At 50.3% G+C, this 27,667-nt stretch overlaps 2 protein-coding genes across 2 annotated transcripts in view; both read left to right on the forward strand.

Moving 5' to 3' along the window:
• The first annotated feature begins 15,365 nt into the window (after positions 1-15,365).
• The window catches only part of LOC102452149 (CMRF35-like molecule 5), a 35,705-nt gene continuing 23,403 nt past the window's right edge, over positions 15,366-27,667 (forward strand). Inside the window, exon 1 of the mRNA XM_075903744.1 lies at positions 15,366-15,552. Within this exon, the coding sequence (XP_075759859.1) occupies positions 15,513-15,552 (40 nt within the window). The 5' untranslated portion in view covers positions 15,366-15,512. The remainder of the gene's footprint in view (positions 15,553-27,667) is intronic.
• The window catches only part of LOC142819112 (uncharacterized), a 111,246-nt gene continuing 102,644 nt past the window's right edge, over positions 19,066-27,667 (forward strand). The window contains exon 1 of the mRNA XM_075903730.1: positions 19,066-19,564. Coding sequence (XP_075759845.1) covers positions 19,069-19,564 — 496 coding nt within the window. The 5' untranslated portion in view covers positions 19,066-19,068. The remainder of the gene's footprint in view (positions 19,565-27,667) is intronic.

The raw sequence follows: 27,667 nt of genomic DNA on the forward strand, positions 1-27,667 counted from the left end.
TTTGGAGGCAAACTCGGGCTGGACATAGTTTGCCACTGGCAGGTCACCAGATGTTTTATCTAAGTATCCACGGACACGCAGGAAAATGAAGAGTCTGGCGGCCTGCCAGGTCTAACCCTGGAGAACTGTGTGCAGTCTTTGAGCCGCTTTTTGCTCAACCCTGTCTTGAAGGCTACTCAGGGAAGAAGGTCTCAGAAGCCGCCACAACAGCTCCTTGCTCCCTTTCTTCTCCATTTCCCTTCCGGTTTGGCAAGAGTGTGGAAGGGGCAATAGGAGAACGGAGTGAAAGGTCCTGAGACACCCGGCAGGGAACATGAAATGTTCAGGTTTCAGAAAAGCTGAAGGATCTACCACGTCCAGCAGGAAACGTGTGAGTGGCCCAGAGGGAGGCCATGGGCTGTGGAGGCATTTTAAAGAAAAGAGACGACAGCTTTATGGAGAAAGGAGCGTTTCTGTGGGCGATGCAGCTGCCCTTCCCTGGGGTGATTTCTGACTCAGTCACTTCCATCCTCTCACACACCCAGCAGGAGGAAGGAAAGAGGCTAGGTTAGGGTGAGCATGTGGTATATTCCAGCCTCCATATCTGGAGATTTTCCTGTTTCTCCTTCCCCTCTTGCAGTTTCTATATTTCCTCTTGTGCCCTCTCACCTTCCCTCTCAGTCCTCATGTCTACCTCATGCACCACTAGGGGGAGCTCCTCCCCTCCCCCCACAAAACCAAGCACCTGCATTAACCCCACAGTGAGCGCGTGTCTACACTGAGAAGTTATTTTGAAATAACAAGATGAGTGTCCACACTACCAAGCCTGTTATTTCGAAATACAGGCAGTCCCCGGATTTCATGGATCCGACTTACATCAGATCCCTACTTACAAACGGGGTGAGGCAACCCCGCAACAGCTGCTTTCCCCCCCCCCCCCCAGCAGACCAGGGAGACGCGAAGCGGCTTTTCTCAGCAGACACCTCAGCTTGAGAATAAAGGACTGAGGGAAGTGAGGTGTGGGAGAATAAAACTGAGCTCTGGAGAAATGTTTGGCTAGAGTTTCCCCTACAATATGTACCAGTTCCGACTTACATACAAATTCAACTTAAGAACAAACCTACAGTCCCTATCTTGTGTGTAACCCGGGGACTGCCTGTAATAACTCCTGCCTGTGAAGAGGAATAAGCTTATTTCAAAATAGTTATTTCGGAAGTTATTATTTTGAAATAACTTGGTAGTGTAGAGAGGAAGCTGGAAGGAGAGAGAGGGGAATCGCTCCTTCTCCCTACTTGGCCCACAGGCACTCCACTCTCCTTTAAACTCAGCACCCATAGCATCTTCATGCTAATCCCCTGCCTTCACCACTCCCGCCAGATCCACTTGGTTGCCTGCAATGTTACCAGCTCTTGTGATTTTAGTGGGAGTCATACGCTGATCGGTGCTTTGTTTAAAGCCCCAGCTACTGGATTATCAGAATTATGGGTGGAGCTGAGCTTTCCTTAGCAAAAGTTTCCAGGCAGCAGAGTAAAGTTTAAAAGACAAGCCAAGTGCACCCTCCAGTTTCAAGCAACAGAAGATTTTTTAAAGATTTTTAAAAATACAGCGTTTAAAAAGGCATCTGTAAATAATCAAACACTCTCAAGATTTGAAAGCTAAGCTCATGGTTGCTGCAGACTGACATGTGACTTCTGGATGCTTGTGCGGGGACAACCTCAGGGCTGCCCTAGGCAATAATAAGGGGTGGAGACTCCCCAACAGCCGAAGGCTCAGTGGGTATGTTTCCATCAGCGGTTCTCAATCTATTTACCACTGTGGGCTGCACTCTGCGAGTCATACGGGCCACATGCACCCACTAGATAAGCTACCTGTATGGCCATGAGGATGTCATACAACCCCAGCATCGAGCTGATTGGGCCACAAGCAACCCGCAGACTGAGAACCACTGTTTATACTGGAAATAAAAACCTGTAGCTGGTCTGTGCCCGCTAGGGTCGCCAGGTATCTGGTACTGAAATTGAGAAAATATTGCTTTTTCCTGCTTGGCGCCAGATGGACAGGTGGCAGGGGTGGGGGAAGGGGTAGGGGAGCAGCTCAACAATTAAAGGGGCTGTGACTGCTTTCAACAAAAATGTTTTGGCACTTTTTTGTGGGGGGAAGGTCCAGTATTTTTGGTGAAATTATTTGGCAACCCTCGTGCCAGCTGACTTTGGCTCACAGGGACCAGGCTAAGGGCCTGTAACTGCAGCTCTAGAGTTCAGGCTTGGCCTTCAGCCAGAGTTCTAGGACTCTACAAGACGGGAGGGTCCCAGCATGTCTACCTTGCAATTACACACCCTGGAGTCCAGGCCCCTTAGCTTAGGCAGCTGGCACAGGGCAGCCGCAGGAGTCTAAAGGCACTTGGTGACCCAGCCTTAGGCTGTGTAGCAATGAGCAACATTGTTCAGGGCTCTGCCATCAGCCAATCTGTGTAGTTGGGTCAAAGCTTTTTTATCAGCCTCTGCTAAGAGTCACATTCACGCTGTGACCCGCTCCCCTTAATGTGAACAGTAAACACCCCCATGGGGAATGGATGTCGAGCAACTTCCTCACCTGGTGAAACACCCGCCTCTTCAAAGGGAAGTGGGCAGCTCGGCGAGGTAGAAACTTCCCATTACAGAACTGGCTCCTGCGCCTGCAGGTTTGCCCTTCGACTGGTCTGAAAGGAGGGCCCCAGAGAACACAAGGGCTCACAGGAGCCTGGCGTTCTCAGGGAGCAGAGGTGGCATGTTTGACATTTTTGGTGGTGCCCAGACCATGTCCAGCACCGCTCCCTAAGGCTCCGGGAGGGAACTTGAGTGCTCCTGCAGGCTCTGGGCTCGGCCAGGGGATTGATGCTCAGGATACAGGCTCTGGGAGGGAGTTTGGGTGCAGGAGCAGAGAGGGGTTAAGCTCCAGCAGGGATTGGGGGAAAGATGGGGTGTGGAGGGGAAGGGGCAGCATTAACCTGGGGCTCCCTGCTCTGGCAGTGGCAGTGGGCCCTTTTAAATTGCCCAGGGGTAGCAATCTGTGGGGGAAAGACATTGGGGAAGGTGTATGGGGGTGGCAGGCAGGCCTGTGGGAGAGACAGAGCCCCAAACTTTGCTGGAACAGGGCCCCCAGGCCAAGAATGTTCATGGGATCTGGGCACCATCGGTCCACATAACTCTGTGCCCCTGCCCGGGAGGGAGTCATGTGCAGAGGAAACCTGGGCCATTGGAGGATCCCTGTTTTGATTTGAATTCTTTTCCCAGGGGAGAAGGGTGTGGGCGCTGTGAGTGTTGCTGGAAGTTCACTGCTTGCACAGTTTACAAGCTCTGCCAACTTCCACAGCAGAGCTGGGAAGCCCCAGGTAGGCACCTGCAGCGGCTGCAGCCTACCACAGAACTTAGCAACAGGGCAGGGAAGTCAAGACTTGAAATCTGCACCTGCGGTGAAGATATCGTGGGTACTAGGTTTGTGGTGGTGGTTCGCTCCAAGGGCTTGTGTGCACTGGCAAGTTTTGCTGTAACTTTCCAGCTCAGGGGGGTGAAAACACACTCACAGTCACACACACTCACAGCCTGAGTGCAGAAAGTTGTGGTGTTCTAAGGCGCCAGTGCATATGGTGCTGCAGTGCTGAGTCCCCGGCATGGCCTGGAGAACAAGGCTTGGGGCATGGGTCCCACCCCACGAGACAAGGACACAGAGGAGCACCACAGAGGGCACAGGGTGATTGATATTAACCAGAAACCAGAGGGGACAGAAAGGGGGAGCCGGAGGGCTCTGGAGATGAGGAACACAAAGAGAGAGCAGGGGGGAATGGCTGCAGAGTCAGCACCAAGCAGCAGGACCTGACGGGTGGCAGCTGGTAAAGGTGGGGTGAGGTGGAACCAGGAGGGTCTGTTTGGAATGGGCTGGGGGAGGGGCCATCAAGTGTCCTGGGGCAGGACTGAGAAGAAGAGAGCAGCCCAACACCACGGCAACGGCCCGGTGGGAGTAGGGGAGGCGGGTGGGGATTGCGGAGGAGGAGCAGAGTTAGCAATGGTGCGACCAGCAGCCCAGCCACCGAGTGGGGATGGCAGGGGAGGTGCAAACTGTCCCCAGGCCACAGTGGATCAGGGACAAGCTGCTGGGGAAGACGTGGTCTAAGCCAAGACTCAGGGGAGTGGAGTCAATGTGCTCTCAGCAGGCAAAGGGACCTAGGACAGGTACAGTCGTCAGGCCCTAGAATGAGCCCAAAGGCAGGAGGGTCCCTCAGGAAGTGGGGCTAGGAAAGAGACAAGGACTCTGCCCTGGGGGACAGGTCTCTGCTGCTGAATGTGTTTAAATTTATACCAAAGGCCCAGAGAAGAGATCCCAGGGAACAAACTCAAGGGAGCAGAACCCTTAAGTGTGAGCACAATTTGCACTGCTGCCCCCGATCTATGCTAGGAATTTATGCGATGTCAACTCTTGAGATTTCATAACAGCTATCATGATATTTGGTGCCGGCTCCTGGCGTCAATTGATTACTAGAGAATCGATGCTTTGCTTTACAGGAACGTACGGTGTTAGTCCTTATGGCTGCAAAGAAAAGTTTGAAAACATCACCAAGTGCCCCCTAAAGGTCCTAAACCAGAAGATAAAGACAAAGATCCCCAAATATGTCAGTTTTAGAACCCATATGACATTGGAATGCTCGAGTTTGCATCAATTCATCTATAATCTCTGTAGCTGTGCCTGCCTCTAAGCTTCAGTGCAGATAAAGTCTTAGCATGGCAGTCAGGAAACACATTATGGGAACTGTGGCCCATGCCTCCCCTTTTTAAAAAAAGAAGTAAATGCCAGACACAGGAGACTGTAGACTGAGCGACTTCTTTCTGCAGTGAATGCTGCCTTTTCAAAGGGAAGTCATCAGCTGAGCGATCTAGAAACTCTGAGCCACACAGCTAGGCAATGAGTTTTGGGGGTTCATTTTTATATCCCACAAGTAAGAAAGAGGGTCTCTGACTGATCTCGTGAAGATCCCAGATTCTCTGGAGAAGAGATTCACCAACTGATGGAACCTGGACCATGAGGCTTTTCCCTGTTTTACTTTGGATTCTTTTCCCAGGTGAGAATGACACGGGCTTTTTGTAGATCATACAACGCAACTATTGGGTTTGCACAGGTTACAAGCTTTGCTAGCTGCACCCACAGAGCTTGACAGTTTCAGGTATGCTCTTGCTGTGGGTCTAACTCCCAGGAGATGGAGCTTACCAAGCGGGCAGGACAGGGACGCTTTCAGCACAGAATCGGTGTCTGCAAAGAAATGTGTCTGCGGAGAGAGATGTCTGGGAAGGAAAATTGTAGCTCAAAGGGAAAATTTTTCAGAACATTCTCAGCACAGTGGGTCTATTTATGGAAACAATTATTAATTACAATTCTTTGAAAAATGATTAGTGTGTGTAACAAATATTCACAACATTGGACTAGCTCTGGTGCTGAACATGTGAAAATAGGAGGGAATAGTGCCGTAAGCCCTATTTCTTAACCTGCTGAGAGCAGAGCAGCCCGCACCCTTCGCATGCGCCACCTGCCTCCTTCACCTGCTCCCCAGCAGGCCCAGGGAAGAGTGTCACTTGCTCTTGTTCTCTTTGCACAGGGGACCATGGAAACCCAGACGCTGCACAGTGACTCCCTGCCCAGCCATCCAGACATTCAAGCATCACCCCCATTTACTCCCCTGTCTCCGGGCACTGGGGACATGGCATTGCTTCTGGCAGCCAGAAGGGTGCCCATGTCTCACTGTCTCTGTCTCTCGCAGGTTGCTGGGCAGTGACGGGCCCCGGGTCAGTGCGCGGCCGCCTGGGCGGGTCGGTGACTGTGCGATGCCGGTATGAGAAGGGCGATGAGGATTATTCAAAGTACTGGTGCCGGGAAGGGACTTGGCTAGGAACGTGGCGCTGTTCCAACGGTCACTTAATTGAGACCACAGGGTCAGAAGTCGAGGTGACGTGGGACAGAGTCTCCATCTAAGATAATCACACCCAGCGCGTGTTCACTGTGACCATGGAGCGCCTGACACTGGCCGACGCTGGCACTTACCAGTGCGGGGTAACAAGGACTGGACTTGATCTCACGCACACTGTGTCAGTCATCGTCTCTCCAGGTAAATCCCTGCGCTGCCCCCGCCAGTGTCAGGGCTGCCGGGGTCGGACACGGCCAGAGCTGCCTTGGGGCGGCAGAAGGGTGACGAGGTGCCTATTGGAGTCTGGGAGGTGGGTGGGAATTAGCCGGCCCACATGTAAAGGACTCCCCTCCCCCCAGCCTATGAATAGAGTCCACTGAGCCGAGAAAATCAAATAATTACTTGGGACAAATAAAGATAAAACAGGGACGGGTGAGAGGGTCAAAGGGCTAAAACAAAGGAACTGGATGGGGACACCGAGGAGAGATCCCTGGACAGCGCCCACTGCCCCTCGCAGGTCTCGAGAGAGCCAGCGGACGCCGCCCAGTGGAACTCTGCCGGGATGCATGAGCGGATGCAGGAATAGAAACAGGCCCCACCACCGCAGTCCCCTCCCCCAGCCAACCTCTGCTCCCTGGTTTCATAAATGATCATCTTGGCGATAGCCAGGGGAAGGTTGACCAGGAGGTGTCGCAACTTTGTGGGACCATGGATGGGGTGTGCGTAGATGAGTAGGTGAGGGAAGAAGTGCAGCCAGAACCTCAACAATAGGTTCTGGAGGAGCCGAAAGAGGGGCTGTAGCCTGGTGCACTCCAGGTAGACGTGAACCAGGGTCTCCCTCTCACCACAGAAGGGGCAAGTGTCAGGAAGGGGGGTGAACCTCACCAAGCACACGCCAGGGCTCACAGAGCTATGGAGGATTCTCCAACTGATGTCCCGGTGGAATAGACACTGGCCCACTGGAGCTCCCCACCCTCTACTGGTGGTAGGAGGTCCCGCCACTTGGTGTCTGGGCGGGACACGAGGGTGGGGAAGTGGAGTGTGTGAAGCATGAGCGTGTACAGATGACTCTTTGGCACAGCTCTGAAGGAAACGAGGGAGAGGTGGTCGGGAAGGTACATGGGGCTGGGGGCCGATGGAGAGATCAGGCGGGTCAGGAGTGAGGGGCGGGTGGGGTGCACCCTCTCGCTGGACCCTGTTGAGATAAACCCGAGCAGTGGGTGGTAAAGCATCCTCACCTCCTGAAGTACACGCCGGGGAGTACATAGAGTGGAGAGCCCCATGCGCTGGGCGAGCGCCGGAGGATCCTCCCAGTCTCCCCGGTCGTAGTCCAGGAGGTCTCTGATCCTGGGGACTTCTGCCAGGACCAGCCACTGGTGCACCAAGGGGAGGGTGATGGGGTGTCTAGACAGGCAGATCTGCTGTAATCCAGGGGTGCCAGACCCCACAGCCCACTCTGCTCAGAGCTGTGAGGGCTCAAAGGGAGGGCGCTGCCACCTTCTGCATCCCAGCCATCGAGCCCCTAAGCTGCGCCCCACAGCACCTTTTGCTCAGCACCACCTGGTCCCTGCCAAGCCCCACAGCGCCCCCTTGGGACAACAACTGATCGTTCCTGCTACTGAGGTGCCTGGGCTCGGCCCCTCGCCAGTCACTGGCAGAGCTGAGACAAGATGTGGGCGTTTCCCCAGCGAGGGCAGAACTGAGCAGCGGCCCAACCCTGATGGACAAGTGGGGGTATGTCTACACTACCCCGCTAGTTCGAACTAGCAGGGTAATGTAGGCATACCGCAATTGCAAATGAAGCCCGGGATTTGAATTTCCCGGGCTTCATTTGCATAAGCGTGGCGCCGCCATTTTTAAATCCCCGCTCGTTCGAACCCCGTGCAGCGCAGCTACACGCGGCACGAACTAGGTAGTTTGAACTAGGCTTCCTAGTTTGAACTACCGTTACTCCTCGTCTGCGCTAGAATGAGGAGTAACGTGGAATGAGGAGTAACGGTAGTTCGAACTAGGAAGCCTAGTTCGAACTACCTAGTTCGAGCCCCGTGTAGCCGCGCGGCACGGGGTTCGAACGAGCGGGGATTTAAAAATGGCGGCTCCCCGCTTATGCAAATGAAGTCCGGGAAATTCAAATCCCGGGCTTCATTTGCAAGTGCGGTATGCCTACATTACCCCGCTAGTTCGAACTAGTGGGGTAGTGTAGACATACCCAGGGAGAGGAGGAGACGGGATGAAAGAGGAAGAGAGGTGGGAGGAGCAGGATAGACAGAGCAGGAGGGGAGGTGGCAGCTGCCAGTCTCCATCCCCATCCCCCCTTTACTGTAGCCAGGTATCCCAAATATTTTGAGGGGTGGCGCTGGGGGAAGGGTGCAGCCAACAGCAGCAGAGACCTCAGTTCAAGTTTTGCCACCTCTTTGCAAATGAAACAGAAACCTGCCCTGAATAAACACAATGGAATTCAAGACACTGAGGCCTTCCAGGGCAGCTTTTTTTAAAAACTCACTTAAAATGAAAGTACTGCTGCAGGCAACTGACATCTCTTGCCCCTTATTCCAGCGCAGTGCAGGGGAGCAGTTTTCTTTTCCAAAGGTTCCTATGCTGAGATTATTGGTGCAAAAAAATTCTCATTTGGACTCAGAGTGAGGGTTGTTACATTGTGATGAAATGTGCTTTATTTACGATGTGGGCAGTGTCATGTCAGTGACGTTCAGACGTGTCCCTTTTCTCGATTTTCACTGACTGTGATTTGCAATGGCTGTGACGGGTAAGTGATTTTTTGTCACTTGGTGATTTTTCCTGTTTTCAGGGAAGGAAGGTTTTTTTTATTCCTAAAATTCTCAGTGTTTTTACGCCTTCATCTTCCCTCCTGTGATTAAATGAAGACAGAGCCATGCGTGGCTTTGTTTAAATAACTGAGCTGGGAGGTATCACTAAATTATGAACTGAATGGAGTGAGTGATGCTGATCCAGCTGACAATGGAGCCTACAAACACCTTTTACAGCACACCTAACAAGGTGCACATGCGTTATTTGGCATGCCCAGCTTGCCTGTAATAGGAGTCAAGCAGGGACAATCCACCCTGCCAAGTGCTATCCAGATGGCTGGAAACAAAAGTTGATAGAGCCCAGGGAGTATTTAGAAGAGCTACCTTCACTTGAAGGCTTCAGTGTCTTGATCCACCTTCTGGTTATTCAGGAAGGTTTCTGTTTGATCTGCAAAGAGAAGGCAAAAAATTTCTTAAGCGTGAAACTTAAGCCTGAAGGTTCTGACCCTGCAGGAACTTCATAAACAATCAGACGTGCGCCAAACATTTTGGGCAGAGTAGATTTGTTAAGCAGCCTGGATGTCTGTTTGCATCTACAGCTGCTTCTTCCCCAATCTCAACTGCAGGAACGACAAAGCAGCCGGATTCGCCTTCCTCCACAAACACTGCATCCAGCTTCTCTTCTAGCACAGACACCAATTCTGCACAGTGAGTACCACTGCTCCTGCCCGTGTCTCTCTGGCCATTGCTCCCAATGCCCAGGCAGGATCCATCTGCCGAGGCACAAAGAGCAGTGATGTCCTGGGTGATAACGTCCCATGGAAAAAGGAACATCGCTTTTCTTAGCACGAACCAGGAGGTGCAGTGGGGCTGGACCCATACCTAGGGAAATGGCCATTCTAGACACAGAGTAGCTCTGGCCGGGGGCTGTCCGGGTCCTGTCACATGGGGTTATAGAACAGCAAGAATGAATCCCCTAGGGAGGTGCTGAGGTTCCATATAAAGGCAGGGAGGGGAACTGGGCTCGGTGTGTTGCATCTTCTACAATGAAATTCTGGATACGTCTTCAGCCTGAGAGCCACCCTGGAATGTTTTATTGGAGGCGTCCGGTCAAATCTACAGAGTTTTAGTGTTTCTATTGTATTTCCACTGCACAGATTCACCATCCTTACCCTGCTCCTGGGCTTATTGAAGGGCCTCGTCTTCCTATGCATAGTCTGTGATGCCATCTGGGTGAGGTACCGGAGGACCTGCCAGGAGCTGGTGCCCAGACAGACACAGTGAGACCATGTAACACTCTCACTATGGGGTGACACTCTCCTTTGGATTGTTCTCCGTCCTCTCTTGAACAACAAGAAAACAATGCCTGTGTACACACTGCAATGCGAATTTGTTGGGGGAAACTCCTAGTTTTGGCAACAACTTCCACCCTTATGAGAGAATTTTTTTCACTTCTCCTACCTTTATTGGACCCTGCTGTTTGTTTTGTTGACAGAACTGGCTTCCTCCAGTATCCCACAATGCCTGACCTGACTGATGCACTCTGGGTTTGGATCTCTGCCGCCTTGTAGGCATGTCCCCCTCCCCTTTCAAAGCTCTGGCAGCTGAGTGAGCTACTCTTGTTCCAAGAACAAAGAGCAAATCATTGCACTGCTCCTGTTCTGCCCTGCACTAGAAACAGCAGCAGGCAGACTGCTGCTGGAGGGGGAGGGGAAAAGGCTGAAGTGCTGCTTTGACATTCCTCAGCACAGGGAGTTCAGGGCTGTCCCTCCAGCTGAGGAGGCTGCGGGAGAACTCGTAGGGAATCCCAAGATATGCAGAGGTCAGCTCTGCCGTCCCACCGCACTGCACCATGGGATCTATACGCAGAGTTATCCTGTCCATAGGATGGTTCAGGGCAGCCGCCCCAGGCCTGTGCTTTGATGGTCCTGTGGTTGTTGCCTCAACCTTGGTCTGGCCACAGGGGTGCCCCCCCCCCACTCACCACAGTGGCAGGAGCCACAGGAAACAGAGTGATGTAGCAGCCTGATCCAGGCCCTGCTGCTACCGTGTGAGCCCCCTCCTCCCCCAGGAATCCCCCAGGTTGTGTAACTCAGGGGAGGGAGTTCCCAAGAAGGGGACCAATAGGAGTAGAAAGGGCAGGATGGGCAGAAAAGGGGCAGGAAAAGATAAGCCACGGGCAGAGAAAGGGCGGGGCTTAGGGAAAGGGGTGCATTGGGAGGAAGGCCTGGAGCAGGAGGGGCCCTGAATCTGCCTGGAGAAAGCCCTGTGCATACCTGCCGTGCATTGCTCAAACTGTCGATGATGCCCCCAGCGTGGACAAGATCTGTTGACAGAGGGAGCAACTGTTTTGTCAATTTTGGGGTATTGTAAGTTTTGTTGACTTCACTTGCTAGTGTAGACGTAGCCTCCGTCAAGTGACCCAAACCACAGGGTCAGAGCCAGCTGGGACAGAGGCTTCCCCTGAGTAAGTGGGACTCTACATAGTCATAGGGCCTTGTCTGCCTTCCACCCCCTCCAGCATCCATCTACTTCAGCTACACAAATAATGTAGTGAAGTTCACATACTCACTGTGGCATTTTTCGTCTGGTAAGATTGACTGGGGTTGCATTCCCATCTATGCCGGCCACTCTTCTCATCTTGGTGGAATACCGGTGCCGATGGGGGCACACTCGGAGATTGATTTATCACGTCTTCAGCAGATGCAAGAAATCGATGGCCCAGTGGAACAATTGCCGCAGTGTTAATTCATTGGTGTAGTGGAGACACGGTCATCGTAACATTAAGTCAAATGAGGAAACTGCCACGAGCTGTCCCCCAGTGGAATTCCCTCTCTCCTTTAATTTCAACTATCCCAGACCTGTTAACTTTGCAAAGTCATGTAATTTCTCAGGCTTCTGGGGCACATCTTCACTATGAAATAAGGTTGAAGCTAATCTGGTCAATTTTTGAGCTCCCAACTTTGCATTTGTACAAGTTTGGTTGTATTTTTAGTTTATGGAAAATGCCCTGGATAGATTATTTCTTTGTGTTTAGATAAGCACACACAATATTTTACCTTTAATTACTGGAACATTACAGTGACCAAAATTGCCATACACTGGATTGTAGTCCGTGTCAGACTGTTCTGGGGAAGGACATGGACAAAGCATGAATTGACAGTAGAATAGTAAATATGTAAAAGATGCAGCTAGTGGAAAAGAGACAGTAGAACTGTAAGCAACATAGGATTGCTTCCAGCATGTGAACAGCTTGTGATCTAGACAGGAATTGGCTACAAAAATTAGTGTGTGATCTGATCTGTTAACGAGTAGTATTTAATGTCAGAGTGTATATAAGCTGATTATTGATTCTGTACAGGGGATGTGTGGTATATCCCATACATGTACCCTCCCTCTGGACTTGAGCCTGATCAGCTCAGGTGTGGTTTGATTTTATGCCAATAAAGAAATGTCAGTGATGCATTCAGAGTCAAGCTGAGTTCTTGTGGGAACCAAGTGGGTCAGGTCCAGGAGCCAGGACGGGCAATAGGCAGCCCATGGGCTGGACACATCTGGCCACTGGCAGGTCACTAGCTACTTTAGTTATCTGAGTATCTGCAGACACGCAGGTAAATTAAGTGTCTGGCGGCCTGCCAGGTCCAATCCTGGAGAACTCTGTCCAGTCCTTGACCTCTTTTCACTCACCCCTGTCTTGGAGGCTACTCAGGGAAGAAGGTCTCAGAAGCTGCCCCAGAAGCTCCTTGATCCCTTCCTGCTCCATTTCCCCCTCTGGTTGGTCAAGTGTGTGGAAGGGGCAAGGGGAGAACAGAGCCAAAGGCTCTGAGACACCCGGCAGGGAACATGAAATGTTCGGGTTTCTGAAAAGCTGAAGGATCTACCACGTCCAGCAGGAAACGTGTGACTGGCCCAGACGGAGGCCATGGGCTTTGGAGGCATTTTAAAGAAAAGAGGCAAAAGCTGTCGTGAGAAAGGAGCAATGGCGAGGGTGGCGCAGCTGCCCTTTCCCTGGGGCGATTTCTGCTCCTTCCAGCAGAGGAGTTCATGGTTTTCCCTTCATATCCTTTACCTGAGCCATTTCACCCCTCAGCTGGACTCATGGTCACGTCCATCCTTCCACACACAGCAGTAGGAGGGAGAGGCTAAGTTGGGGTGAGCAAGTGGTATAGTCCAATCTCCATACTTGGAGATTTTCCTATATTTCTTCACCCTCCTTGTAATTTCCATATTTCCCCTTGGGTGTGTCTACCCAGCACCCTTACCTCAAAATAAATGACATTATTTGCGCTACACCAATTGCGTAGTTTATTTCGAGGTCATTTCGAAATAAGGCCCTATTCTGAAATGTCCCTTAACCCTCGTGCAATGAGGTTTACAGGGATGTCAGAATGGCGAGCCCATTATATTTCAATATAACAGGTTTGCTCTTAAGATGCTGAATAGGTATCCTGAAATAGCTCCTCAGTGTAGACATAACCCATGTGCCTTGTGGCTTTTTTCCCTGTTCTCATGTCTACCATGTGCACCACTAGGGGGAGTAGTCCCCTCACATACACTAGCACCTGCATTAACCCCACACCGAGTCAGGATGCCAGAGGGAGGAAAGGGGAGGAATCTTCTCCATCTCCCCACTTGCCCCACAGAAACTCCACTCTCCTTTAAACTCATTCCCTGCTCACCCCCGTGCTAAGTCCCCTGCCTGCACCGCTCCTGCCAGATCCACCCGGATGCCTGCAGTGTTACCAGCTCTCGTGATTTTAGTGAGAGCCTTACACTGATCCGTGCTTTGGTAAAGCTTCAGTTCCTGGATGATCAGGATTATGGGAGGATCTGCGATTTCCTAAGAAACAGAAAAAATGTTCCCAGGCGCATGGCAGCAGAGAAAAGTTTGAAAAGACGAGCCAAGTGCACCCACTTTATTCAAACAATAGCTTTTAAAACAGGACTTCTTGAGATTTTAAAGCTAAGCCGATGGTTGCTTCAGACCTACATGTGATTTCTGAATGCTTGAGGGGGAACAACCTCAGGGTTGTCCTATGCAATCATAAAGGAGTTGGGAGACACCCCAACAGCGGAAGCCTCAGAGGTAAGTTTACATCAGCAGTTCTCACCCTGTTTACCACTGTGGGCTGATTATGCTATTCTCTGCGTGTTATGTGGGCTGTATGCACAAAATAGATAAGCTCAAGACAGTTAACTCCAAATCAGACTGTGAAGAGCTTCAAAAGGATCTCACAAAACTAGGTGACTGGGCAACAACAACAGGGCAGATGAATTTTAATGCTGATAAATTCAAAGTAATGCCTATTGGAAAACATAGTTCCAACTATACATATACAATGATGGGACTAAATTAGCTGTCGCCACTCAAGAGAGAGATCTAGAGTCACCGTGGATTGTTCTCCAAAAACATCCACTCAATGTGCAGCAGCAGTCAAAAAAGCAAACAGAACGGGATTTAAAAGGGATAGAGAATAAGAGAGAGAATATCTTATTGCCTCTATATAAATCCTTGAATACTATATGCAAATGTGTTCACTTCATCTCAAAAAAGACCTCTTGGCATTGGAAAAAGTTCAGAAAAGGGCAACAAAAATGATTAGGGGTTTGGAACGGCTGCCATACGAGAGAGTAATTAAGACTGGGACTTTTAATCTTAGAAATGAGGAGACTAAGGGGGGATATGATCGAGGTCTGTAAAATCTTGACTAGTGTAGAGAAAGTGAATAAGGAAAGGTTATTTACTTGTTCCCATAACACAAGAATTAGAGGTCACCAAATGAAATTAATAGGTGGCAGGTTTAAACCAAACAAAAGGAAGTATTTCTTCCCACAACACACAGTCAACCTGTGGAACTCCTTGCCAGAGGATGTTGCGAAGACTAGAACTTTAACAGGGTTCAAAAAGGAGCTAGATAGATTCATGGAGGTTAGGTTCATCAATGGCTATTAACCTGGATGGGGAATGGATGGTGTCCCTAGCCTCTGTTTGTCAGTGCTGGGAATGGGTGACGGAGGATGGATTACTTGATGATACCTGTTCTGTCCAGTCCCTCGGGGGCACTGTGGATTAGCTGCTGTCAGAAGACAGGTTCTGGGCTAGATGGACTTTGATCTGACCCAGTATGGCCCATTCTTATGTTCTTACCAGTATGGCCATGAGGATGTTTTACCACCTACAGAGTTGTGCTAATTGGGTCACAGGCTGAGGATCTCCAGTGTACACAGCAATTAAAAACCTGCAGCTGCTCTGTACCAGCTGACTCGAGTTTGCCAGGCCCAGGCTAAGGGCCTGTAACTTCAGTGTAAGGTTCAGGCTTAGCCATGATTCTAGGATCCTGCAAGGAGGGAGGGTCCCAGAGATCAGGCTACCGCCTGTACCCGCATGTCTACACTGCAATTACACAGCCTAGAGCCTAGGCCCCTTAGCCCAGTCACGTGGCATAGGGCAACCGTAGGTATCTAAGGGCACTTGGTGACCCTGCCTTAGACCGTGTAGCAATGAGCAGCATTTTCCAGGGCTCTACCATCATCCAATCTGTGTAGTTGGGTCAAAGTTTTTTTATCAGTCACATTTCACGCTGTGATCACCTGTTCCTTAATGCAAACAGTAAACACCACCCTTGGGAATGGGCGTCAAGCTACTTCCTCCCCTAATGAAATAACCACCTCTGAAAAGGGAAGTGGGCAGCAGAGAGAGCTAGAAACTTCGCATTACATAACTGGTTCCAGAGTCTTCAGGTTTCACCTTCAACGAGTCTGAAAGGAGGGTCCCAGCAGTCTCACAGAAACCTGATTTTCCCAGAGAGAGAGAGTCAAATGCAGAGGAAACCAGGACCATGAAGTTCCTCCTCATCAGGATGTGGATTCTTTTCCCAGGTGAGGAGGGTGTGGGCACTGGGTGGGTTGCTGTTTACACACTTCAGTGATTGGGCTTGCACAGTTTACAAGATTCAGAGGGGTAGTCTGTTTCAGCAAAAACAACAAGGGTATCATGAGACATGCCGGCAGGCCTGCCTGTAGCCTCAAACAGCAAGAATGGAAGTGTCCATCTCAGCTGTACAAAGCAAAGCCTGGTCAGCATAAACCCCAAGGCTGTGTCTAGAATCATCCGCTTTTCCGGAAAAACTTGCCAGCTGTCTACACTGGCTGCTTGAATTTCCGCAAAAGCACTGACTTCCTACTGTAAGAAATCAGTGCTTTTTGCGGAAATACTATGCTGCTCCCATTCGGAAAAAGTCCCTTTTGCGCAAAACTTTTGCACAAAAGGGCCAGTGTAGACAGCAGAGATTTGTTTTCCACAAAAAAAGCCCCAATGGCGAAAATGGTGATCGGGGCTTTTTTGTGCAAAAGTACGTCTAGATTGGCACGGACGCTTTTCCGCAAAAAACGCTAGACGCTCTTTTCCAAAAATGCTTTTAACGGAAAACTTTTCCATTAAAAGCATTTCCGGAAAATCATGCCAGTCTAGACGTAGCCCAAGTGTTCCTTTTCAGACGGCCTTCATCGGCCACAACTCCCTGTGCTTGCTAGCTGAGAGCCAGCTATGGGATAGACACCATGACCTCGGTTCTCAGTCCCGTGGGAACATTAACAGTGGTACTGAGCCAGCTTGTGCACACTCAGTAAACAGCCAGGCTATGTCTACACCGGCCAGACTTGCACAAGAGCAACGCCTCATTTGCATATGTTCTTGTGCAAGACTGGTCAGAGTAGACGTAGCCCTAAAGTATAAGATCACTGGAAGTCCCGCCCCTAGCTGAGTCTCATCGCAGATCTCCAGTCTCAGAGGTGCCCCGAATTCCCCAACTGGAGCCACGTCCGCCACGACCCAGATGTGAGGCATCTCGGGATCGGGACTCCCTGTGGCAGAAGAGGCATCAGCATTCCATGGAACCTTTTACTCCTTTAAGCATTGCTCTGTAGCGCTGTCGCTTGCTAAAGAGTACCCTGTGACGTGTAGTAGCAGTGGAGTAGTAAGCTTAATAAAGTACATTATCCCTAATCGGCTGTGTTGAAGTGAATCCCATCACCCTGTCTGTCCTTTGGCCCTGTGAGCTGACAATGGGGGGCACAGGGCAGCCGCAGGAGTCTAAGGATACTTGGTGACCCAGCCTTAGGCTGTGTAGCAATGAGCAATATTGTTCAGGGCTCTACCACCATCAGTCACATTCACACTGTGATCCCCTCCGCTTAATGCAAAAGTAAACACCCCCATCGGGAATACATGTCAAACAACTTCCTCTCATAGGCTACGTCTACACTACAGGGTTTAGCTGGCAGAGAGCATGCTAATGAAGGGCTCATTAGCATTTGTCACACTGTCATTAGTATATTCTCTGCCGGCAAAACCCTGCGGTGTAGATGTAGCCATAGTGAAACACCCACCTATTCAAAGGGAAGTGGGCAGCTGAGAGAGCTAGAAACTTCCCATTACAGAACTGGTCCCTGGGTCTGCAGGTTTCACCTTCCACTGGTCTGAAAGGAGGGTCCCAGCCATCTCACAGAAACCTGGGAGCAGAGGTTGCAGGTTTCCTAGGGAGCAGAGGTTGCAGGTTTGTGGAAATGTTGGTGATGCCTAGACCATCTTGTGCACCCCTCCCCCACTCAAACTCCCTCCCTCCCACCTGCCTAAGGCTCTTGGCCCAAACTTTGCTGGAGGCCCAGGCCCAAACTTTGCTGGAGCAGAACCCCCAGGCCAAGAATGTTGCTGGGGTCTGGGCACCACAGGTCCATGTAACCCACTGTCTCTACCAGAGAGAGAGAGTCGTGTGCAGAGGAAACCGGGGACTTTGGATGGTCCCTGTTTTGATTTGGATTCTTTTCCCAGAGGAGGATACGGGCGCTGTGAGGATTGCTGGTAGAGGTGGGGTGAGGTGGAACCAGGAGGATCTGGTTGGAATGGGCAGGGGGAGGAGCCATCATGTGGTCTTAGGAAGGACTGAGAAGAGGTGAGCAGCCCAACACCACAACAGCGGCCCGGTGGGACTAGGGGAGGCGGGTGGGGATTGCGGAGGAGGAGCAGCGTTACCAATGGTGCGACCATCAGACCAGCCACCAACTGGGGATGGGTTACTAGCAATTTCAAGAAATATTATTCACATCAAACTTTTAGAGCAGCTCTGGAGATGAACATGTAAAGAGAATAGGGGATACTATATTGTAAACCCTACTGAAACCTTGCTATCAGGGACATAGTGAAGTACTTGATAACTGATACAAGCGGGGGTTTTGGGATGTGCGTTGTCTACTGAATATTTTTAAGTGACATTCAAAGGCAGTTTTTTTAAATAAAATAATCAAACAATAACTGTAGCAAAAGTGAATCAAAAATACCAATTTGGAGCCTAATATTATAAATACTTGCCCATCCTTCATATTCATGATTTATCCAACCAATTTACATTAAGGCTGAGTCCCTATGAAACCAGCCCGAGGGCCCTTGTGCTTAACCTGAAGCACAGAAGTAAACCTTTCAGGATGGAGGTGTTGCTCTTTTCCTATCCCTTGTCTAGATTAGCATTTATAGATACTATGTGAAATCAAACAAACTAGCTCAGACTCATTAACACCTTCTAAACTGTGTTTTACAAATTGTCAAACTAGTCCGGTTTATATCGATGAGCTCTCCTGGCATGTTGCACGTTTGGCATTCTCTGGAGAACAGCAATCAAACCAGGAGCCTGAACTGGAAAACCAAAACTGACATTTTAGGTGAAAAAGAAAACGAGTATTTCATTTTCAAAAGTCGGTATGAAATTGAACTTGTCCTGTCACTATCCCCAATTAAAAAATCCAAATATTGTGTTGAAGCAGAATGTTTGCTGTAGGAAATGTTCCTACTGGAAATCTTAGTAGTCAAAACTATAATTCACTGTGGCGCCCTCTCTCAGCCTCTCTGCCCCACCAGAGTGGGGCAAAGAGACATGAGTGCCAATGAGAATCAAGATAGAAATGTAGCGTGTTAGTCTGGTGTAGCTGAAACAAAATGCAGGACTATGTAGCACTTTAAAGACTAACAAGATGGACCTCCTCCCCCATCCCTCTTCTGTTCTGAAATTATTTTTGTCCTTTTCATATATGTTCATTTTTTTTAAAATTGTACCCTTTGGTGTATATGGTTGTAACTATTTTCTTCCACTATTTGATCTGAGGAAGTGGGTCTGGCCCACGAAAGCTCATCACCTAATAAACCATCTTGTTTGTCTTTAAAGTGCTGTATAGTCCTGTAATGAGAATCAGGACTCATTTTGAGGCCCCTCTTTTACACGGATTCATTAACCTGCTGAGAGCAGAGCTACCCGCACCTGCTCCCAGCCAGGCCCAGGGGAGAGTGGCACTTGCTCTCCTTCCCATGGCACAGCGTTAAGGTGTCAGGTTTTTGGACGGCTAACCATGGAAACCCAGATGCTGCAGACACTGACCCCCTACCTGTCCTTCCAGACACTGAAGCATCGCCCCGTCTCCGGGCACTGGGGACATGGCATTGCTGCTGGCAGCCGGAAGGGTGCCCATGTCTCACTGTCTCTGTCTCTCGCAGGCTGCTGGGCAGTGACGGGCCCCGGGTCAGTGCGCGGCCGCCCGGGCGGGTCGGTGACTGTGGAGTGCGGGTATGAGAAGGGCTACGAGGATTATTCGAAGTTCTGGTGCCGGGAAGGAATTTGGCGAGAAACGAGGCTCTGTTCCGACGGTCACTTAGTTGAGACCACAGAGCGGGAGACCGAGGTGACTCAGGGCAGATTCTCCATCCGAGACAATCGCACCCAGCGCGTGTTCACTGTGACCGTGGAGAACCTGACACTGGCCGACGCCGGCAAGTACCAGTGCGGGGTAGAGAGGGCTCTGCTGCAGACTGATCTCAGGCACACGGTGTCAGTCTCCGTCTCCCCAGGTAAATCCCCGCGCTGCCCCCGCCAGTGTCAGGGCTGCCGGGGTCGGGCGCGGCCGGCGCTGCCTTGGGGCGGCAGGAGGGTGAAGGGCAGATCTGCTGTGACCCAGACCCCACAGCCCCCCCGCTCAGGGGCCGGGCCCAGTGCTGTGAGGGCTCAGAGGGAGGGCGCTGCCCCTGCTACATCCAACCATCGAGCCCCCCCGCTGCGCCCCACAGCACCTTTGCTCAGCGCTGCCCAGTCCCTGCCAGCCCCACAGCGCCCCCTTGGGACAACGGCTGGTCACTCCCACTACTGAGGTCCCTGGGCTCAGCCCCCGCCAGTCACTGGCTGAGCCAAGACAAGGTGCGGGCGTTTCCCCAGGGGGCAGAACTGGGGAGGGGCACAGCCCTGATGCATAAGGCAGGAGAAAGGATGCGAGAGAAAGAGGGAAGGGGAGGCGCAGGGTAGATAGAACAGGAGGAGAGGTGGCAGCTCCTCCATACCCATCCCCCCTTACTGTACCCAGGTATCCCAAATATTTAGCGGGTGGGGATGGAGGAAGGGTGCAGCCAAGAGCAGCAGAGACCTCAGTTTAAGTTTCATCATGAAGAAATGTTTTGCCACTTCCAACAGATAAAACAGAAACCTGCCCTGAGTAACCAGAACTGAGATCAAGAGACTCTTTTGTTTTTAAAATGATTTTTGACTTTCAAAGAGCTTTGGGGGGCATATTTGTAAATTGCAAATTATGAACAAATGTAAGGAAAGTTGTTTACTTTTCTAAACTGTTATTCATTCTCATAGTTAAGCTTTGACTAAGGTTTGTTTGTTTTTTCCAGCTGAGATCTCCTTTGGCCTGAGCTTTGATAACTTCTGTATTTTAGCAATGTTTAGTTCCATCCTCTCCTTCCATGTTTCAGCAATCCCACCTTAGCTAAATTTAATACAGTTAAAAAGTGTAAATGGGATTGTTCTTGTACCTACTGCAACCATCACAATTCATTGTTTACTGGCTCATTTGTTAGGAAGCCCCCATTTCTTTCAGAATGACTGTAAGACCTCCTGTGTTGTGTGTGGTGACAAATCACATAGTGTAGGGCTGGTCAATAAGCAGATTGCTGGACAAAGACAGGACAGGACATTGGCACTTAGGGTCAGCCACCGTTATAAAGATGTGTGGATAAAAGTGCTGCTGTACCAGCTCTTTTTATTCTTTGAGATTGGGAAAGGGCTGTGTTAGTATTCTTTCTTCCATAACGTGTGTGTGTGTGTGTGTGTGTGTGTGTGTGTGTGTGTGTGTGTGTGTGAGTGTGTGTATGTTAGTAACTGATAGGTGCAATGGTAGCACTCATATGAACAAGCACACATGGCCTCAATCTTGAGGCACAAGACAAAACTTAGTCCACTCATGGATGGAAAATCTTAGAAGGAACACTGGGCCAGCTGCCCCCCTTTGCTCCGGCTGGAGCCAGGGCACGGTGAGGCTCACCCTGCTGGGGCACCCTTGGTGGGTGGAACGCTGCTGTGAACAGGGCAGGATGCGCGATGGTGGAGAGCTTCCCCCCTTTGCTCTGTGGGGGCACTGGTAGATAATGTGCAGTCACAGGTGAGGCATGGTGAATAGAGGACAAAATGTATAATTATAAATACTTGGTTTTAGGTGTATCTAGTATAAATGAAAAACAGACGGTTTATTCTACAACAGTATCTTGGGGTAGATCTTGGGTTGCAGGTAAACTCAAAAAGTGATTTTGGGATGAAAAAGGTTGGTGACCACTGCACTTGACTATGAAATGAATCGAGTGAGTGTTGCTGGTGCAGCTGATAGTGGAGCCGACAAACACCTGCCCCGTTTAACACACACCTGACAAGTAGAGATGTTAAAATGTGTTTAATTAAGTGACTGTGTAACAGCTGAGAATTTCAACGATTGGGGGCAGGGCAGCAGTCGGCTCCCCAGGGCCCAGTGCCTACAGGGAGAGGATATTAAGCTAGTTCCTGCACGTACTGGGAGCCTGCATGTAACTGTCCACATGCTTACACTTTCATATTCCTACTAATAAGATGCACGTTTGTCATTTGCTACTGTCAGCCACACATGCATGCACGGCCTGCCCACAATTGGAGTCAAGATAAAGCTCTCACAGTTCAAGAGCAGGGACAAGACACCCTACTAAGTGCTACAGATGGCTGGGTACAAATGTCCTGAAGCTAACATAGTCCAGGGAGTTTTTAACAGAGCTACATGCACTGGAAGGCCTCATTGTCTTCATATGTGCTCCAGTTATCTGAGGCAGGTTTCTGTTTTATCGGCATGAAAGTGGCAAAAACTTACGGGTGAATGTTCTGAGAAAGCAGAACTTTCGGGTGAATGTTCTGAGCTTCATGAACAATCAGATTGTGCCAAACATGGGTGGCTGGGTGGATTTGTAACGTGGGCTGGCTCTGTCGTTATCTACAGATGTTTCTCCCAGAAGCCCAATTACAGATGTTCCACCCCAAAGCCCAACTATAGAGACACTACAAATAACAAAGCAGCCAGATTCACCTTCTCCAACAACGACTGAATCTACTTTTTCCGCTAGCGCAGACACCACCCCTACACGGTGAGTGGCACCGCCCCCGCCCCTTGTCTGTCTGGCCACTTCTCCCAGTGCACAGGCAGGATCCAAAGAGGAGTGACATCCTGGGTGATAACGTCCCATAGAAAAAGGAGCGTTGCTTTTCTCAGCAAGAACCTGGAGGTGAATATGTAGGGAAATGGCCACTCTAGATGCAGAGTAGCTCTGGCCGGGGGCTGTCTGGGTCCTGTCGCATGAGACTGTAGAACAGCAGGAATGAATCCCATACGGAGATGCTGGGATTCCATATCAGGGCAGGGAGGGGAGCTGGGCTGGGTGTTGCATTTCTGTAGTGAAATTCTGGGCACGTCTTCAGCCTGAGAGCCACCGCAGAATGTTTTATTGGAGGCGTCTGGTGAAATCTACAGAAGTTCAGTGTTTTTATTGTATTTCCGCTGCACAGATTCACCATCCTTATCCTGCTCCTGGGCTTATCGAAGGGCCTCGTTTTCCTGGGCATAGTCTGTGCTGCCACCTGGGGGAGCGTGCGGGACCGGAAAAGCCGCAGGGAGATGGTGTCCAGACGGACACGGTAAGAACATGCTACACCCACACTGTGGGGTGACACTCCATTGGGGTGCTCAATCCTAGCTGTACTGTGACATAAGTAATGCGCCGTGAATTGTTCAATTGCCGGAATGGGAGGCAGTGGGGGGAGGGGATCATGACATATAGGCTCCGTCTAGACAGGCCCCTTCTTCGGAAGAGGCGTGCTAATTTCTAACTTTGGAATAGGGAAATCCGTGGGGGATTTAAATATCCCCTGCGGGATTTAAATAAACATGGCCTCCGCTTTTTTTCCGGCTTGGGGAAAAGCCGGAAAAGAGCATCCATACTGGCGCGATCCTCCGGAATAAAGCCCTTTTCCGGAGGATCTCTTATTCCTACTTCAAGAGATCCTCCGGAAAAGGGCTTTATTCTGGAGGATCGCGTCAGTCTGGACGCTCTTTTCCGGCTTTTCCCCAAGCCGGAAAAAAAGCGGAGGCCATGTTTATTTAAATCCCGCGGGGGATATTTAAATTCCCCGCGGATTTCCCTATTCCAAAGTTAGAAATTAGCACGCCTCTTCCGAAGAAGGAGCCAGTGTAGACACAGCCATAGTGACAGACCAATTTACAATGTCCCTTCCATTCTCCCTCCTGCTTCAGAGATGGAGGAAACAGTCAGATCCACTGGTGCGGAGTATTTCCAGTGGTACATCAGACTAGGCATGGACAGGAGAGATGTAAGGGGTGCTGTAGTACCCCACATTTTGGACGTACCCAGCCTGCACTCTCATTCTCCAGTGTCTTGGCCTCCCACGGTCCTGCTAGCCAGTAGGCCCAGATGTGAGCTCCCAGCCACCTGACCCATGTGCAGGATGCCAATTGCTGGGCACAAGGGCCTATCTGATGGGCCCACTTGGCTCCTGGCAGCCAGCCTCAGCACTACGAGGCAGTATAGGATGCTTACAGCAGCAGGGGAGGGTGCAGCTCTGTTCCCCAGCTCAAAAACTCGTTCAGCATCATTTTACAACAGCACAACCAAGCTGCCAGGTTCATGGTGGGAAGTGGAGCCAACAATCCACCCCTTCCCCTTCGTATAGCTCCTATGAGCATATCTACACTGCAGGGCAAAACTCAAATTAAGCTACACAACTGCAGCTGTGTCAATTGCTTAGCTGAAGTCGAAATACCTTAATTCGGCTTTTGGTGCTGTCTACACAGCAGGAAGTTGAAGGAAGAGCGCTCTTCCTTCGACTTCTCTTACTCTTCGTGAATTGATGGGTACAGGAGTTGGAATAAGAAATTCTCCAGCTCAAATTAATTTCAAAATAATGGCTTGCTATGTAGGTGAGCTCTTTGTTATTTCGAAATAACATCAGTTATTCTACAATAACTCTGCTGTGTAGACTTAACCTATGTGTCCTGTGGGCTACTGAGTCTGCTTCCTCTCCTGCCTGGCTGCCTCACTTGTGCCCCCTTGTGGCCCTCTGCTGTACTATTATGGCCACATTTTGACAAACCCTTATACATAACTGGGATGAGTTTGAGTGGGAAGAAGGAGCCATCACTGCTCAATATTCCTGATCAGGGAGGGATTCCTAGAACCAGACTCACTCCCTGATGGGAGTGAGCAAAATATTACTGACCTCAAGTCTTTCTCATTCTGTCCTGGGGGGCTTCTATGGGTTTTGTTGCAGCTCATGAACTGCCTCTTTGCAAGCAGAACCAGACGTTGCAGAAGAAGGCTGGTTTCCAGCTTTGGGCAAAGCATTCTATGCAAAGAATCTCGTTTTCTTCTCCTCTCAAGTGAAGCTATTTCCCCGAGAGCACGGAGTCTGCTGGAGATGTCTGTCTCTCTGTTTCCCAGAGTTAGGTTTGTATCGCTTGAGGATCAAAGAGAAATGCCCCCAGGAAGGACAGTTTTGCCAGTGAGACAAAAATTCTATGAAAAACAGGTAAAAAAGCCCTTGTCCTAAAAGAAAAGGATTGGAGAGCCTAGAGCCAAATCCCTGGTGTAAGCAAGCGTAACTCCACCAAGTCTACCTTTATACTACCAAGTTTTGTCAGCAAACTGCCTTTTTGCAACCAAACAGTGAGAGCGCGCACCCCGCTAGGTGAGATTGTCAGGAAAAACGCCCATTTTCAGTGACACCTTCCACCCTGTGAGAGAGGTTTCTCTTCCCTTTATCATGGACAAAGAGCCAGTGTGGATCCTGCTGTTTGGTTTATTGCCACAATTGGCTTCCACCAGTATCCCACAATGCCTGCCCTGCTTGCTGTGCTCAGGGTCTGGAGCTCTGCTGCCCAACAGGTGAGCTCCCTTCCCCTTTCAGAGCTCTGGGACGTACCTGGCAGCTGAGTGAGCTACTCATTGGACTGCTCCTGTTCTGCCCTGCACTAGAAACACAGCGGCTGGCAGACTGCTGCTGCAGGGGGAGGGGCACATGCGGCTGTGCTGCTTTGACATTTCTCAGCTGGGAGAGCTCAGGGCTGCTCCCACCAGCTGAGGATGCTCCGGGAGAACTGGGAGGGAATCCCAAGATGTGCAGAGATCAGCTCTGCCATCCCACCGCACTGCACCATGGGATCTATACCCAGACCCACCCCGTCCATCGGATGGCTCCGTGCGTCCGCTCTAGATCCCTACTTTGTATGACCCAGCAGTAGGTGCCTCTGCCTGGGTCTGGCAGCAGGGGTGACCCACACATTCACCGCAGTGGCAGGAGCCATGGAAACAGAGTGATACTCCAGCGTGTTCCACTCCACCACCATCACCCAGCCCTGTTGCCTCTCCTTGATAGGTGCCCCCGTATCCCCCAGGTTGTGTAACTCAGGGGAGGGTTTTCAAAGGAGGGGACCAATGGGAGTTCAAAGTGCAGGACGGGTGAAACAGGAGCAGGAAAAGATGAGTCAGGGGCAGGGCAAGGGTGGGGCTTAGAGAAGGGGGTGAAATGGGAGCAAGGCCCAAAGCAGGAGGGGTTGCCCCAGGCCCTGCATCTGCCTGGAGAAGGCCCGGTGCATACCCACCATGCATTGCTCACGCCGTCAATGATGATACCCCCAGTGTGGACATGATCTGTTGACAGGGGGAGCAAATGTGAACACTGTGTGGCCATTTCTGTTTTGTCCATGTTTGGGTGTAGTACATTTTGTCAACTGAACTTGGTAGAATAGACATAGACTCAGTCAGTGATGCAAATCACAGGATCAGAGCCAGCAATAACACAGGCTGCCCCAAATGAACTATCCTCCCCTCATACAATCTACTTCAGCTAGGCAAATAGCATAGCTGAAGTCTATGTACTCATTGCGGCATCTTGCATCCAGTTAGGTTGGCAATGGCTGCTCTCCCATCAATGCCAACTACTCTCCTCATCCTGGTGGAATACGGCATCGATGGGAGCACACGAAGATTGATTTGTCACGTTTTCAACAGATGTGAGAAATCGGTGGCCCAATGAATCAATCTCTGCAGCGTTCATCCTTGGTGTAGCGGAGACAAGGCCATAGAGACATGAGATCAAGTGAAGGAATTGCCACCAGGTGTTCTCCAGTGGAATCCCCTCTCTCCCTCAATCCCAACTGCCCCAGACCTGTTAATCTCACAAAGCCATGTCATTTCTCAGGTTTCTGGGGAGGTGGAGTTTACTTAGAGCAGGAATTTGTGCCTCAAAGGCGGGATGATGCTAAATGGAGTCACATTTTCTCCTATCATGAAGACATTTAGGAAAGAAAACAGGCCCAACTGCAGAGACAGATTTCCACACAGCTTGGGTCCCAGTTGTCCCTTTGTTTTCCCCACCCCACACCTTCTCTGGCACAAGCCACAGTGCCCACAGACACCCCTAGATATTATATCTGGCTCTGGCTGCTGCTGGTGTTACCTGACAGAAGGTTTATATGTGTTTAGATAAGTACATACAATATTTTATCTTTAATCACTGAAACATTACAATGACCAAAATTGTCCCATACTGAGTTGCAGTCCATGTCGGACTGTTCTGAGCAAGAACATGGACAAAGCATGACTTGACTATCTACTTGTAAAAGATGAAGCTAGTAGAAAAGTGTTATTTGGCTAATAAGCAATGTGTGACTGTTTGCAGTATGGGAAGATTGTGGTCTAGACAGAAACTGGCTATAAAAATCAGTGGGTTATCTGATCTGTTAACCAGCAGTATTTACTGTAGGAATGTATCTAAGCTGATTCATGATTTTGTACAGTGAATGTGAGATACGTCCTATGCCTGTCCCCTCCAGCTGAGCCTGATCAGCTCAGGTGTGGTTTGATTTTATGCTAATAAAGAAATGTCAGTGATGCATTTGGAGTCAAACTGAGTCCAAACTGAATTTGGAGGCAAACTCGGGCTGGACATAGTTTGCCACTGGCAGGTCACCAGATGTTTTATCTAAGTATCCACGGACACGCAGGAAAATGAAGAGTCTGGCGGCCTGCCAGGTCTAACCCTGGAGAACTGTGTGCAGTCTCTGAGCCGCTTTTTGCTCAACCCTGTCTTGAAGGCTACTCAGGGAAGAAGGTCTCAGAAGCCGCCACAACAGCTCCTTGCTCCCTTTCTTCTCCATTTCCCTTCCGGTTTGGCAAGCATGTGGAAGGGGCAATAGGAGAACGGAGTGAAAGGTCCTGAGACACCCGGCAGGGAACATGAAATGTTCGGGTTTCAGAAAAGCTGAAGGATCTACCACGTCCAGCAGGAAACGTGTGACTGGCCCGCAGGGAGGCCATGGGCTGTGGAGGCATTTTAAAGAAAAGAGATGACAGCTTTATGGAGAAAGGAGCGTTTCTGTGGGCGATGCAGCTGCCCTTCCCTGGGGTGATTTCTGACTCAGTCACTTCCATCCTCTCACGCACACAGCAGGAGGAAGGAAAGAGGCTAGGTTAGGGTGAGCATGTGGTATATTCCAGCCTCCATATCTGGAGATTTTCCTATTTCTCCTTCCCCTCTTGCAGTTTCTATATTTCCTCTTGTGTCCTCTCACCTTCCCTCTCAGTCCTCAT

This window comes from Pelodiscus sinensis, chromosome 20 (genome assembly GCF_049634645.1).
Source record: "Pelodiscus sinensis isolate JC-2024 chromosome 20, ASM4963464v1, whole genome shotgun sequence".
Classification (NCBI taxonomy): domain Eukaryota; kingdom Metazoa; phylum Chordata; order Testudines; family Trionychidae; genus Pelodiscus; species Pelodiscus sinensis.